Source organism: Coregonus clupeaformis, chromosome 17, assembly GCF_020615455.1.
Source record: "Coregonus clupeaformis isolate EN_2021a chromosome 17, ASM2061545v1, whole genome shotgun sequence".
NCBI classification, from domain to species: domain Eukaryota; kingdom Metazoa; phylum Chordata; class Actinopteri; order Salmoniformes; family Salmonidae; genus Coregonus; species Coregonus clupeaformis.
The window spans coordinates 8,882,534-8,896,299 of record NC_059208.1 but is presented as its reverse complement, the minus strand read 5'-3'; the positions used below and the strand labels follow the sequence as shown (position 1 = coordinate 8,896,299).

General features: G+C 42.2%; 1 protein-coding gene across 1 annotated transcript; it reads left to right on the top strand.

Moving 5' to 3' along the window:
* The first annotated feature begins 5,659 nt into the window (after positions 1–5,659).
* Positions 5,660–13,766, top strand: LOC121586549 (serine/threonine-protein kinase pdik1l). Its single transcript, XM_041903312.2, has 3 exons — positions 5,660–5,817; positions 7,952–8,247; positions 11,945–13,766. The coding sequence occupies exons 2-3, from the start codon at positions 7,963–7,965 to the stop codon at positions 12,683–12,685; spliced, it is 1,026 nt and encodes a 341-aa protein (XP_041759246.1). The 5' UTR covers positions 5,660–5,817; positions 7,952–7,962; the 3' UTR covers positions 12,686–13,766.

The window sequence follows — 13,766 nt, the reverse complement described above, 5'->3', positions numbered from 1 at the left end:
ATGCCAGATGGGCTGGTCCATTTTTAGCCCAGTGGGCCTGTCTAACTTGGGGTTTTTGGGCAGAATTATCATTATCTGGCTAATAATGGGTGCCTTGAGGGAGAAAATGGGCCGGTGTGGGGGATCAAGAAAAATAAATGACCTTGTTGATGACCTTTCAAGAGCTTGTGTTGATGGGCTATGACATTTGCCATTTGATGTCACACACAGTCATATGGGTTTGAGCCTAGTATTTTATCCCTTCATCTATTTAGGCTGTAAAGTCCAGACAATGGGTCTAATCTTTTTATTTTATTTAGAGTGGGTTGTGTTTTTTTAATTAAAATGTTCTTACTATATGAGAACAAGACAGAAATGCCTTGTCAAGAATCTATACAAGTCTACCTCAGGATGTTTTTGAAAATTGACAATGACAGATTTTTTTGAATCAAGATGGATTTGTCCATTACTTTTGTGAGATTGTTTTGAATGATTTATTTTGCGTGAATGATTTATTTGTTTCAGTTTGCAATGCGATGTGTTCTACCTCCCACAGAAATGCTGTTGAATGATTGTTTACTGTTTTTATTTTTTGTGACTAAGCATTGTCTGCACCAATACATCACAGACATTTTTGTATTATTCTATGCATTGATATACTTTTGTGTATGTATAACATGATAATACTGAACTCAAAGCCAGAGGGGTATATTGTTCGAAAGAGTGACTGCATGTAGGTGACAACAGCGCCTCTTGAACAAATCACCTTATCTATACTTACCAGGACAGACAAACGCCCTAACAACTTCAAGCAACCTCAATGAACCTCTGATATCTCTGTTATGTTTATGCAGACGTGTGACACTATGCCTACTTAAATACCAAAGCGTCAAATATAATCATATTCAGCATAGGCTGTGGGAAAAAGACCATGACTTACTGTCAGAAACGCATTTGTTTAACTTTGTTACAAATATACCTCTGATCTTTTGATACATTGTAATGTGTTTGTGCAGGTTAATCTTTTGCATATGTTTCTTTCTTATATGAGTTGAAAGTATGGTTAAAAATATTCAGAATCATTCCTCACAAAATTAATACCCACCTTTTTTCCCTTATCTATTCTTTCTTGTCACTATCTCAATTAGGCCTATATGTCAGTATTCAATTCAGAAAGTATTCACACCTGTTTACTTTTTGTGCATTTAGTGTTACAGCCTGAATTTAAAATGGATTAAATTGAGATTTTGTGTCACTGGCCTACACAAAATACCCCATAATGTCAAAGTGGAATTATGTTTTTAGAAATGTTTACAAATTAATTAGAAATCAAAAGCTAAAATGTATTGAGTCAATAAGTATTCAAACCCTTTCTTATGGAAAGCCTAAATAAGTTCAGCAGTAAAAATGTGCTTAACAAGTCAAATAATAAGTTGCATGGACTCACTCTGTGTGCAATAATAGTGTTTAACATGATTTTGAATGACTACCTCATCTCTGTACCCCACACGTACAATTATCTGTAAGGTCCCTCAGTTGAGCAGTGAATTTCAAACACAGATTCAAACACAAAGACCGGGAAGGTTTTCCAATGCCTCGCAAAGAATGGCAGCTATTGGTAGATGAAAAAAAGAAAAGAAAAAGAAGACATTGAATATCCCTTTGAGCATGGTGAAGTTATTAATTACACTTTGGATGGTATATCAATACACTCAGTTACTACAAAGACACAGGCGTCCTTCCTAACTAAGTTGCCAGAGAGGAAGGAAACCACTCAGGTATTTCACCACGAGGCCAATGGTGACTTTAAAACAGTTACAGGGTTTAATGGCTGTTATAGGATAAAACTGAGAATGCATCAACAACATTGTAGTTACTCCACAATACTAACCTAAATGACAGAGTGAAAAGAAGGAAGCCAAAACATGCATCCTGTTTGCATTAAGGCACTAAAGTAAAACTGCAAAAAATGTGGCAAAGAAATGAACTTTATGTCCTGAATACAAAGCGTCATGTTTGGGGCAAATCCAACACATCACGGAGTACCACTCTTAATATTATCAAGCATGGTGGTGGCTACATCATGTTATGGGTATGCTTGTAATCTGCAAGGGAGTTTTTTAAAATAAAAATAAACAGAATAGAGCTAAGCACAGGCAAAATCCTAGAGGAAAACCTGGTTCAGTCTGCTTTCCAACAGACACTGGGAGAAAAATGCATCTTTCAGCAGGACAATAATCTAAAACACAAGGCCAAATATACACTGGAGTTGCTTACCAAGACAACATTTAATGTTCCTGAGTGGCCTAGTTACAATCTATGGCAAGACTTGAAAATGGCTGTCTAGCAATGAAAACAACCAACTTGACAGAGCTTGAAGTATAAAAAAAAAAAGAATGTGCAAATATTGTACAATCCAGGTATGCAAAGCTCTTAGAGACTTAACCAGAAAGAACCACAGCTGTAATCACTGCCTAAGGTGATTCTAACATGTATTGACTCAGTGGTGTGAATACTTAAGTAAATTATATATTTCTGTCTTTAATTTTCAATAAATTTGCAAAGAAATTGTAAAAACATGTTTTCACTTTGTCATTATGGGGTATTGTGTGTAGATGGATGAGAAAAAACATATATTTAATCAATTTTGAATTCAGGCTGTAACACAAAATGTGAATAAGCCAAGGGGTATGAATACTTTCTGAAGGCACTGTATGACGTACAAAACAAACAGTAGGCCTCATATTGTGTGTTACTTGATTTCTCTGCATTGCTGTTTATTAGACCAAATAATGTAGCTATGTTGACTGTTTTCACCAACCACAGAATGTGGTACAGTAGACCTATACAGTGGGGAAAAAAAGTATTTAGTCAGCCACCAATTGTGCAAGTTCTCCCACTTAAAAAGATGAGAGAGGCCTGTAATTTTCATCATAGGTACACGTCAACTATGACAGACAAAATGAGAAAAAAAAATCCAGAAAATCACATTGTAGGATTTTTTATGAATTTATTTGCAAATTATGGTGGAAAATAAGTATTTGGTCAATAACAAAAGTTTCTCAATACTTTGTTATATACCCTTTGTTGAAAATGACACAGGTCAAACGTTTTCTGTAAGTCTTCACAAGGTTTTCACACACTATTTTGGCCCATTCCTCCATGCAGATCTCCTCTAGAGCAGTGATGTTTTGGGGCTGTCGCTGGGCAACACAGATTTTCAACTCCCTCCAAAGACTTTCTATGGGGTTGAGATCTGGAGACTGGCTAGGCCACTCCAGGACCTTGAAATGCTTCTTACGAAGCCACTCCTTCGTTGCCTGGTCGGTGTGTTTGGGATCATTGTCATGCTGAAAGACCCAGCCACGTTTCATCTTCAATGCCCTTGCTGATGGAAGGAGGTTTTCACTCAAAATCTCACGATACATGGCCCCATTCATTCTTTCCTTTACACGGATCAGTCGTCCTGGTCCCTTTGCAGAAAAACAGCCCCAAAGCATGATGTTTACACCCCCATGCTTCACAGTAGGTATGGTGTTCTTTGGATGCAACTCAGCATTCTTTGTCCTCCAAACACGACGAGTTGAGTTTTTACCAAAAAGTTCTATTTTGGTTTCATCTGACCATATGACATGCTCCCAATCCTCTTCTGGATCATCCAAATGCACTCTAGCAAACTTCAGACGGGCCTGGACATGTACTGGCTTAAGCAGGTGGACACGTCTGGAACTGCAGGATTTGAGTCCCTGGCGGCGTAGTGTGTTACTGATGGTAGGCTTTGTTACTTTGGTCCCAGCTCTCTGCAGGTCATTCACTAGGTCCCCCTGTGTGGTTCTGGGATTTTTGCTCACCGTTCTTGTGATCATTTTGACCCCACGGGGTGAGATCTTGCGTGGAGCCCCAGATCGAGGGAGATTATCAGTGGACTTGTATGTCTTCCATTTCCTAATAATTGCTCCCACAGTTGATTTCTTCAAACCAAGCTGCTCACCTATTGCAGATTCAGTCTTCCCAGCCTGGTGCAGGTCTACAATTTTGTTTCTGGTGTCCTTTGACAGCTCTTTGGTCTTGGCCATAGTGGAGTTTGGAGTGTGACTGTTTGAGGTTGTGGACAGGTGTCTTTTATACTGATAACAAGTTCAAACAGGTGCTATTAATACAGGTAACGAGTGGAGGACAGAGGAGCCTCTTAAAGAAGAAGTTACAGGTCTGTGAGAGCCAGAAATCTTGCTTGTTTGTAGGTGACCAAATACTTATTTTCCACCATAATTTGCAAATAAATTCATAAAAAATCCTACAGTGTGATTTTCTGGATTTTTTTTTCTTAATTTGTCTGTCATAGTTGACGTGTACCTATGATGAAAATTACAGGCCTCTCTCATCTTTTTAAGTGGGAGAACTTGCACAATTGGTGGCTGACTAAATACTTTTTTTCCCCACTGTAGCTCACTTTGACAAATCATGTACCAAGCTGTATTACAAACTGAGTTGCGAACAAGACATAGTAGTGTTGACACGTGCATCATTGACTCGCCTGTTAATAAACATATATCAATATGATACACGGTGGTGGGTTTGTCTCTTTTCAGGCCTACATCACATCATCCTTCTGTTATTCTCTAATTTAACCTACAATTACTGACACACTGAACATGTGATGCAATGCTGGGCCTATATTTGATTAATGGGTTGGTAGTCTAGTGCCTAGAGACTTTAAAGTTGTTTTACCAAGTAACAAAAAAACCTTTCAAGAGACAATGTTTATAATAACCGGTTTATGAATACTTTGTTGCAACATTGTGCACCTCTTCTTGTACATCATGGTGCTGTCCTTTTAAGAGCATGCTCCAAACAGGTACTGTGATAGGGGAGTTACATTTTCTGCAACCATTTTGATCAAGATAAAATACATATTCTAGTTCTTTGTTGATACTGCCTACTATATAAAATGATGGCTGAGATAAATGTAGCTTTCAGTGCGTCAATTCATTCAAGATCATTGACTTATCGTCTGTGTTGTGTCAACTGTAATGTTACATCCTGCAAACTAAATGTGTCATTCAGGGGGGTTTCCGGAAGAACAATACCATTTTACAAACATGAAATGTCACGATAACTTAAGATGGTGATACAAAAATTAGAAAAATTAGAATTTAATATTTTTTTCAAGACAACCTATTTCTTTGATGTCATTAAGATGTTGTTACTATCCTCATCAGAAACCACTCACCCCGGTCAATGTCGGCGAAAGAAGGTTGCCACATTTAAAAATGTATTCAAAATGTATTTTATTCCTCGTTTTACTGGTGTAATGAAGCTTTTCGGTAGAATATGGGAGGAAGTTTCCAGCGCAAGAATCCATGGGCATGGTAAAACATAGGAGGTTGGTGGCACCTTAATTGGGGAGGACAGGCTCGTGATAACGGCTGGAGCGGAATTGTGGAATGGTATCAAATACATGGTTTCCATTTTTTTATGCCATTCCGTTTGCTCCGTTCCAGACATTATTATGAGCCGTCCTCCCCTCAGCAGCCTCCACTGATAAAACTATGCAATGAACGGGGGAACAATTATTTCCCATTTCAGCTAGATAGAGGCTTGCATAAAAGGCTCAACAACAAAAAAAGTGAAAGGAAGGGGGCAGTATTTCCCACGACTGCTGCTGTAGAGCACCCTGGCTGTGTTGTTTTGGGAGCGAGCGAGCGCGCGCTGTTGACGGGGTACTTGAGCTGCAGGTCTGGGATCTCTCAGCACGGACCTTGTCTGTCTGCGCGAGAACGTGTGTAGCTGCGGGAGAAAGTCAACAACAAATGAATCGTTGAGGGAAGACGAAAACAGGTAAATGTATAGCTTGCTAGATATATAGCTAGCTACTCTGTTTCCTTTCCTCGTCTTCAGAAGAAGCCAGCTCTTTTGTCTGCCCGTGCGACATGGTGCTTGGTCGTGTGCGCAGGTGTGTGGGACTGTTACGCGTTAGTTAGCCGAATGTGCTAGCTAATTTTAGCTCCGCACAAGCAGGGCAATGAAGGTGTCCACGATTTGAACAAGCTACCCCCCCCCCCCGGGTACACGTTTTGGTTTTTGCCCTATCACTACACAACTGATTCAAAATAACCAACTCATCACAAAGCTTTGATTTATTTAATGTATGTTAGGGCGAAAAACCGAAATCTGCACCTAGGGGGGTGGGGGACATAGGACCGAGTTTGGGGAAACCCTGACATAAGGTACTGAGCTAGCTAGCTAACTTCTCTATATTCCCCTGTGGTAACATAGCTAGCAAGATACCATTTATATAGCTAGCTAGTTATGATTCTAACAAACGATTCATGTGTTTTTAGCCAGCATTTTCTAAAAACAGTTTCGCTTCCGTGTTAGCTAGCAAGCTAATTCCCCTAGAGTTTAGCTGATTAAACGTAACTTACTATTTGATATATTTGTATTTATTGTTACATATTTGGCCAGTAGGCTGACATGGCATAGCTAACGTCAACTTTCCCCTCATTCTGTAGCTGTCAGCCATGCGTTAGTGCGCACGTAACAGGTCAGATCTGAGGGGGCAATGTTGATTTGTTTACATTTCGCATGCTTTGGCCTCTGAGGTTTTCACATTTGCTCTCTTGCGGGTAGTCCAATATGTAACCTTTAGGAGCCTACCATTACTCCTTAAGGTCCAAGGACTTTATATGATATCGTCAGAGGTAGACTGGCTCAGGCAGCCAAAAACATAATCTAAACGTGAATTGATTCCTAAATTGCGATACGATTCTACACTTAACAAAAGTATAAAGGCAACATGTAAAGTGTTGGTTTCATGAGCTGAAATAAAAGATCACAGAAATGTTCCATATACACGAAAAGTGTATTTCTCTCAAATGTTGTGCACAAATTTGTTTACATCCCTGTTAGTGAGCTTTTCTCCTTTGCCAAGATAATCCATCCACCTGACAGGTGTGGCATATCAAGAAGTGGATTAAATGGCATGATAATTACACAGGTGCACCTTGTGCTGGGGAAAATAAAAGGCCACTCTAAAATGTGCAGTTTTGTCACACAACACAATGCCGCAGATGTCTCAAGTTTTGAGGGAGTGTGCAATTGGCATGCTGACTGCAGGAATGTCCACCAGAGCTGTTAAAGAGAGTTTAATGTTAATTTCTCTACCATAAGCTGCCTCCAACGTTGTTTTGGAGAATTTGGCAGTACGCCCCAACTGGCCTCACAACCGCAGACCACGTGTAACCACGCCAGCCCAGGACCTTTACATCCAACAGTATTTTTCAGTGATCATACGTTTCTCGCGGTCTCCTTTCTTTACATACAGGTGTTCGGAGCATGCTAGGTAGCTAATTGGCACAGGTGGTCCCTCTGTCTTCTGTAAACGCGCTGTATGGTGATATGGCCGTGTGGGAACCCTAACCCTATAAAGGAGTGTATCAATGAAAATGCTTTTTAAAATGTTTTTTAATGATTTGGAAGATAAGGTCTTTATGCTTCCAAAACCACACCGCAAGTGACTCATGTTAATGTTCAGGCCGAGTGTTGGTGCTCTTAACAAAACTCCACAGTACAGAAGACGCCTTCCTTCGATGACTCTTATGTGTAATGTAATGGAACTGAGAGTCATGATCAAGGGCTATCTTGCGGGTAGCCAGCCAACACATCATTTTACTTGCTAAAACTTACACTAATGTTATTTGTGTCATGCATCTGACAGTGTGTCACTTAGCTAGCTAGTTTGTTTTCCTGAGATAATTTAGCAGATTACTTATAGACTAGGCCTATAGCTATGGGTAAGGAGCAGGGGGCTGTCATGTCAACTCACAGATATGCTTTTCTTAATTTAGAATGACAGATTAACCCACTGTGTCCAGTAGCTGAGGGTCATCAGGGTTACATTCTCAGTCTGTGCTGCTGACCTCACCTAGCTCTCAACAACAATCAGTGGTACCCCATTAACACCCCCCCACAGTGAGGAAGAGGATGGTGAGCAGCCAGCCGAAATACGAGCTGATCCAGGAGGTGGGGCGTGGCAGCTACGGCTTGGTTTACGAGGCGGTGGTGAAACGCACCGGGGCCCGGATGGCCGTGAAGAAGATCCGCTGCCACAGCCCGGAGAATGTAGAGCTAGCCCTCAGGGAATTCTGGGCCCTGAGCAGTATCCAGAGCCAGCACCCCAACGTCATCCACCTGGAGGAGTGTGTCCTGCAGAGAGATGACCTGGCTCAGAGGATGAGCCACGGGTCCAGCTCCCCACTATACCTAGAGGTAATACACTTTATATGGATAAATAACAGGCTAGCTGTAGTAAAATGCAGATGGACCTGTCCAGATGATGAACCACGGATCCAGCTCCCTGCTATACCTAGATGTAATGATAATAGACTTAAAACAGAATGTACAGAAACCACGTTTTACACATGAAGCACAGGGATTCACAATGAGTACAAACAATAGATGAGTAAATAAATAATTAAATGTAATAAATTAGAACCTAAGTAAAAGCAATGCATGAAATGCACAGAAAGGGGATGAGGCAAAAACAACCGGGGGAGATGGGAGGGCTCACTGGGGGTCAGGTTGAGGTTTCCCTTTGTCAATGTGTAAGGTGACGGGGTTGCTCATATGAAAGGACTCCGCTAGCGTATAGGAGAGGGTTATATAGGATGTTTTCAAATAGGCTCCAGGTGGGAGGTACTAGTGGGTAGGCTTGGCGGTATACAGTATACCGGGGTATTTGGAAATAGCCACGGGATGTCTTTTTTTTTTATACTGTCAATACCTCAAACTATTTTGAAGTTTTTTAAATACATTTGAATATTTGTTGGTACTTTTAAAGTAAATACCTGCATCAACTTGTGCAATACGTTAGGAGATAAAGAAGATCACGTTCTTCATTTCACCTGTCACATAATTTTCCATTATGAAGCTTACCGGTAGTCCCCAGTCATGTGGTGTTTGTTTCCAAGCACACAACGACGAGAAACCGGAGCCTTGTGAGTCACTCACTGTTGTGCAGCACACGCCAGGTGATCTAGTTACAGTATGGAATTCACAACTAAATGTTTGCCAGCTAGATATCTTAACTATTAAGTTAATTGTCTGCAGTTGTGCATTTGGTTTGCTAATTTAGTTGCTAGTTAGCTAAGTGGTTAGCTTATTCCAAAATCAAGCTTTGCTTGGTAACAGCAGGGAATCCCCTCCTGGAACAAGAGCCTTGCTGTCTAATATTTGTTTTGTGTGTGCAGCAAGCTGAGTAGAATTTTTGAGTTACTTGTATAACTTTATGAACTGGGATGTCTGTCCTGTTCGCAATGTGTTTGTTAGCATTTAGTTAGCCTACTCTATAGGAGTTTACATGTTCTTAGCCTTTGTAATCTGCCCCCAAAGATTAGTAATGCCAAGTGGGGTTTGAAAATAGTTCCCCATGTGTTCAGTGCAGGTATTACTGGATATCCCGGTATGGCACAATGTCAGTATGATAATCTGGATACTGCCCAAGCCTACTAGTGGGTTTAGGTGAAGGGTTGTAAGGATAGGCCTAGTTTTTGAAAATCAAACATGTTTTCAATTATCTGTAGACTACTTAACTTATCATCAGATACTTATGAGTAAGGTTAGGCCCTAGTACTAAGGCCCCAGTTCAAACCCATTGTAGGCTTAATCATATGGAAGAGTACAAATTCAGACCAGAGGAATCACATCTTGAGCTTATCTGTTGAAAGACCACAGCCACAGAAGAACCTCACAAACGGATCTTTGCTGGCAGGGCGGAACTTAACATTCAACCTCAAGGTTCTGTCTTGTAGATACTGAGAAGCATCTTGGCAGCCGAGGAGGAAGTGGTGAGAGCAGAGGGGAAGGAATCTGACTCTATGTTGACGGGTAGAATGTTAGTGGAGAAGTTTCTTTTTGAAGTCCTAAACTCAATTCACCAATGGGAAATTATAGAAGTGATAGAAAACACAACACCAGGATAGCCTAAATACATTTACCGTAATATCATACGTTTACAATAACATAACTTAATGTAACAAACATACCATAACAAGTTAATTATGTAGGACAAGACAGGACAGATGCACACACTCAGTAGATCCCAATGTAGGCTATAGGATGATGTATTGGACATTGAGCACAGTCACGCTAGTTGATAAAGGGAGTGTTGGCTTGTTTTCCCTTTTTGGTTGTTCTACATATTGTTGCCAGCACATTGTTGCCAGCCACACAAGTGGCTGAGTACATTGATGTACCGACGGACACAGAGATGCCAGAAATGGCTAGTCCAGTGTTTGCTAGTAATTCAAGGTATTCGCTAGTGTTGCTTCCAGTGTTTTGGCCTCTCATTCAGCCTGTTTGATGCCTCTACAGAGTGTTTATCCTGTGACTCTAGTTAGTTCAGAAGACTCCTCTTTATTTCTATCCTCTGTGTGTGTCGAGTTATGCCAGGGTGTTTAGCTTGTCTGTGGTGTGTTCAACACTGGTTTTTAAGGGGGCATCTCATGTCCTCATTGAGCACTGTGGTTTAAAGGGACTCCTCTCTTCAGTCAACCTGTAGTCTGTCACCACCAACATGTCCCTCCCTGTTCCTCCCCCTTGGCTCACTGAGGGTTTAAAGGGCCTGGCAACAACTGATTGTAGCCTCTCAGCAGCACGTGGGCCATTGTCACACACACACTCGCATACATTGTCCGACCGCTCTACGAGCTTGTTAAACACTGCAGCATGTTGGGCTTGGCCACTTTCCCAGAATCCTTTGTTCCGACTGAGTCTTCTTTTCTGTAATGTTCAGCTGCTGCTTATAGAGGGAAAACATTTGATAATAGGACAGGATTACGGCGTGTGTGGGGGGAGGAAACACCATGATAATAGACCCCTGAGGCCATGGACCGTATTATCTGACTGTGGCAATGCTGATGAATTATTTGCATCTATTAGGTTACAGATGGCTCGGCTCACTGACCCATTTTGTGTACAGACTGGTTTTCCCTGGCCGGAGTGTCAATGTGTTGTTTTGTACCATAAAGATTGTCAGGCATTTGATTTGTCTGTAATTTAAAACCGAAGTAGTTGTGCTGCTGACGTGTGCATGTCAAACCTGCAGCACATTTTCTATGGGAGGGGATAGGTTTTCAATCTGGTCAGCTGTCAATAGGAGTGTGTGTGCTCGATTAACCCAGTTCCTCCAGCAGAAGCCTTTTAAGATCAGCGTCATCACAACGAGCTTTGATTTTTAAAAAAATTTACGCAAGGAGCCAGCGAGACAGAAAAACTGACAACACACACACACCCCTCCATTTGACAGCTCACAGAGGAGGATGGCAGTCATGCTGTGAATTCAAAGCCAAGGGCACGAAACAAGGCAGTTTTGCTTGTTTGTTGAAAATGATCCCCCCCTTCTCAAGGAATTGAATATAATGATAAGTATTTTTCTTCTCCCATCTTGGCTTATCAATAATCAGCACTGCCACTGTGTTTAGTTTACATAATCAATTTCCCTGTTTTCATGTAATGTTAACTCTGTCAGTTAGGTAGCGCTGATAGAAATAGCATTTTGTTGCGCTTTCTTTGTAATTTGCCTCCAGTTAGCGTTTTCTCTGAAACGTGATGGGAATTGACACAGAGACCCTGTCGGCTTGCTCCCAGCAGCCTTTTTGAATTATTTATTTTTGATCTGTTCAGCATTAATCTTATTGGTGGCATTTTCTGAAGCAAGCCAAGTGTTCCAGAATACAGAGCAATGGTCTCTTCTCTCATGCTCTAATGTGGTGCCAATGGCTCAGTCACAGAGTCATTGGTTAGAGCATGGTGCTGGCAACCCCATGGTTGTGGGTGAACTTCCTGCATGGACCACATATACTGAATGCCTGTATATACACTGTCTGTTTTGGATTGTGTCTGGCTGTCTGCTAAATTACTATATGATGTACTAATGGCCTTTCTGTTGTCTCTGTTTTATCTCCAGCTGGTAGAGACATCTCTGAAGGGAGAGATAACCTTTGACCCGTGCTGTGCCTACTACCTGTGGTTCGTCATGGACTTCTGTGACGGGGGAGACATGAACGCTTACCTGCTGTCCCGTAAACCCAGCCGCAAGACCAACACCAGCTTCATGCTGCAGTTAGGAAGCGCCCTGGCCTTCCTCCACCGAAACCAGATCATCCACCGAGACCTGAAGCCTGACAACATCCTCATCTCCCAGGGAAGGACCTTGGCGGGAACCCCCGAGCCCACCCTGAAGGTGGCAGACTTCGGACTGTCAAAGGTCTGCTCCACGTCAGGCCTCAACCCTGAGGAACCAGCCTCCGTCAACAAGTGTTTCCTCTCCACAGCGTGCGGCACAGACTTCTACATGGCTCCAGAGGCGTGGGAGGGCCACTACACGGCTAAAGCAGACATCTTTGCCCTGGGCATCATAATCTGGGCCATGGTGGAGCGGATCACGTTCGTGGACGTGGAGACCCAGAAGGAGCTCCTGGGGAGCTACGTGCAGCAGGGGGAGGAGATTGTGCCCCTGGGGGAGGCGCTCCTGGAGAACCCCAGGATGGAGCTGCTGATCCCGGCCAGGATGAAGAGCATGAACGCCGGCATGAAACAGCTGATCAGGGAGATGCTGTCGTTCAACCCTCAGGAGAGGCCTGATGCCTTTGAACTGGAGCTCCGACTGGTCAGGATCGCCTGCAGAGAGCTTGACTGGGACACGTGATAATGGGGGTGGATAGGAGGAGAATGGACCATGGGACTTGTAGTTACAACGACCAGCACATGTATCTAGTCCTAATTCACCACTGTTAGCTCTGGTGGCGAAGGCCACACAATGGGAGTTTGTTTTTATTTTCAAGGGAACAATTTAAAGGTTGCAAAGATTTTGGCTTTGCGGTTGGATATTGGTTCAGATGTAGGACTACTGGTAAACCTAGCTCATAGCCAGTCTGTAAAAATGTTTGTTTTGAATGTTAACATAGCAAGGCTGTCCATAAGCACATTCAGCTGTTGGTCTCTCAGAAGGAGAGGTGTTGCTAGCTACCCCAGTGGTTTAGGCGAACCTGTTAAAGTTGACTCTCTCTTTAGTTGTTTGCCTACAAATTCCACCCCAGTCTCGGTGCTAATAATCATACTTCGGATGCAATTTATGATACAGGGAGACTGCATCCTGTGTAGATATGGATGCAATTAAATTCCAATTTATACATGCCTCAGTGATCGTAAACTGTGCACAGCTGGTTTTACCAGTATTCTGTGATTCTGTGACCACACCCTGCTCCTCCCCATCAACAGCCACACACACACACACACACACACACACGCACAGGCACGCACACTTCCCACTGCTCAGGTAAAAAACGAAAATATACTATTGGTTGGGATTTGAAGACAAACGGCTGTTTGAAGAGAGAGCAGCACGACATTTCACAGAGGCCTGTGTATTCTGAGCTGGCCCTGAGCCAACTATGGGAATCAGGCTAGTGGGAGCAGACAAGGTCTTGGTATGCCAGCCCAGTGCAGAACTAACATAACCCCCAGCCCAGTGCAGACAAAACCTTACATAACCCCAGTCAGCCAGTTTCATAATAGGCCAGGAATGTGTCATGATTGGCCCATAATTAAAATAATTTGAGTGTTTGAAATGTAATTAACTTGAGTCACCATAATTTAAAGTCCAGAGACAACAAGCTGCTTATTCTAAACACATAAAGGAATGTGTTGTTGCCCCAAACTAACATCAATGTATTTAACTGAAGAGCCAGTGTTCTGCTTGTAATATTAAAATATAGTGCTTGAATTTA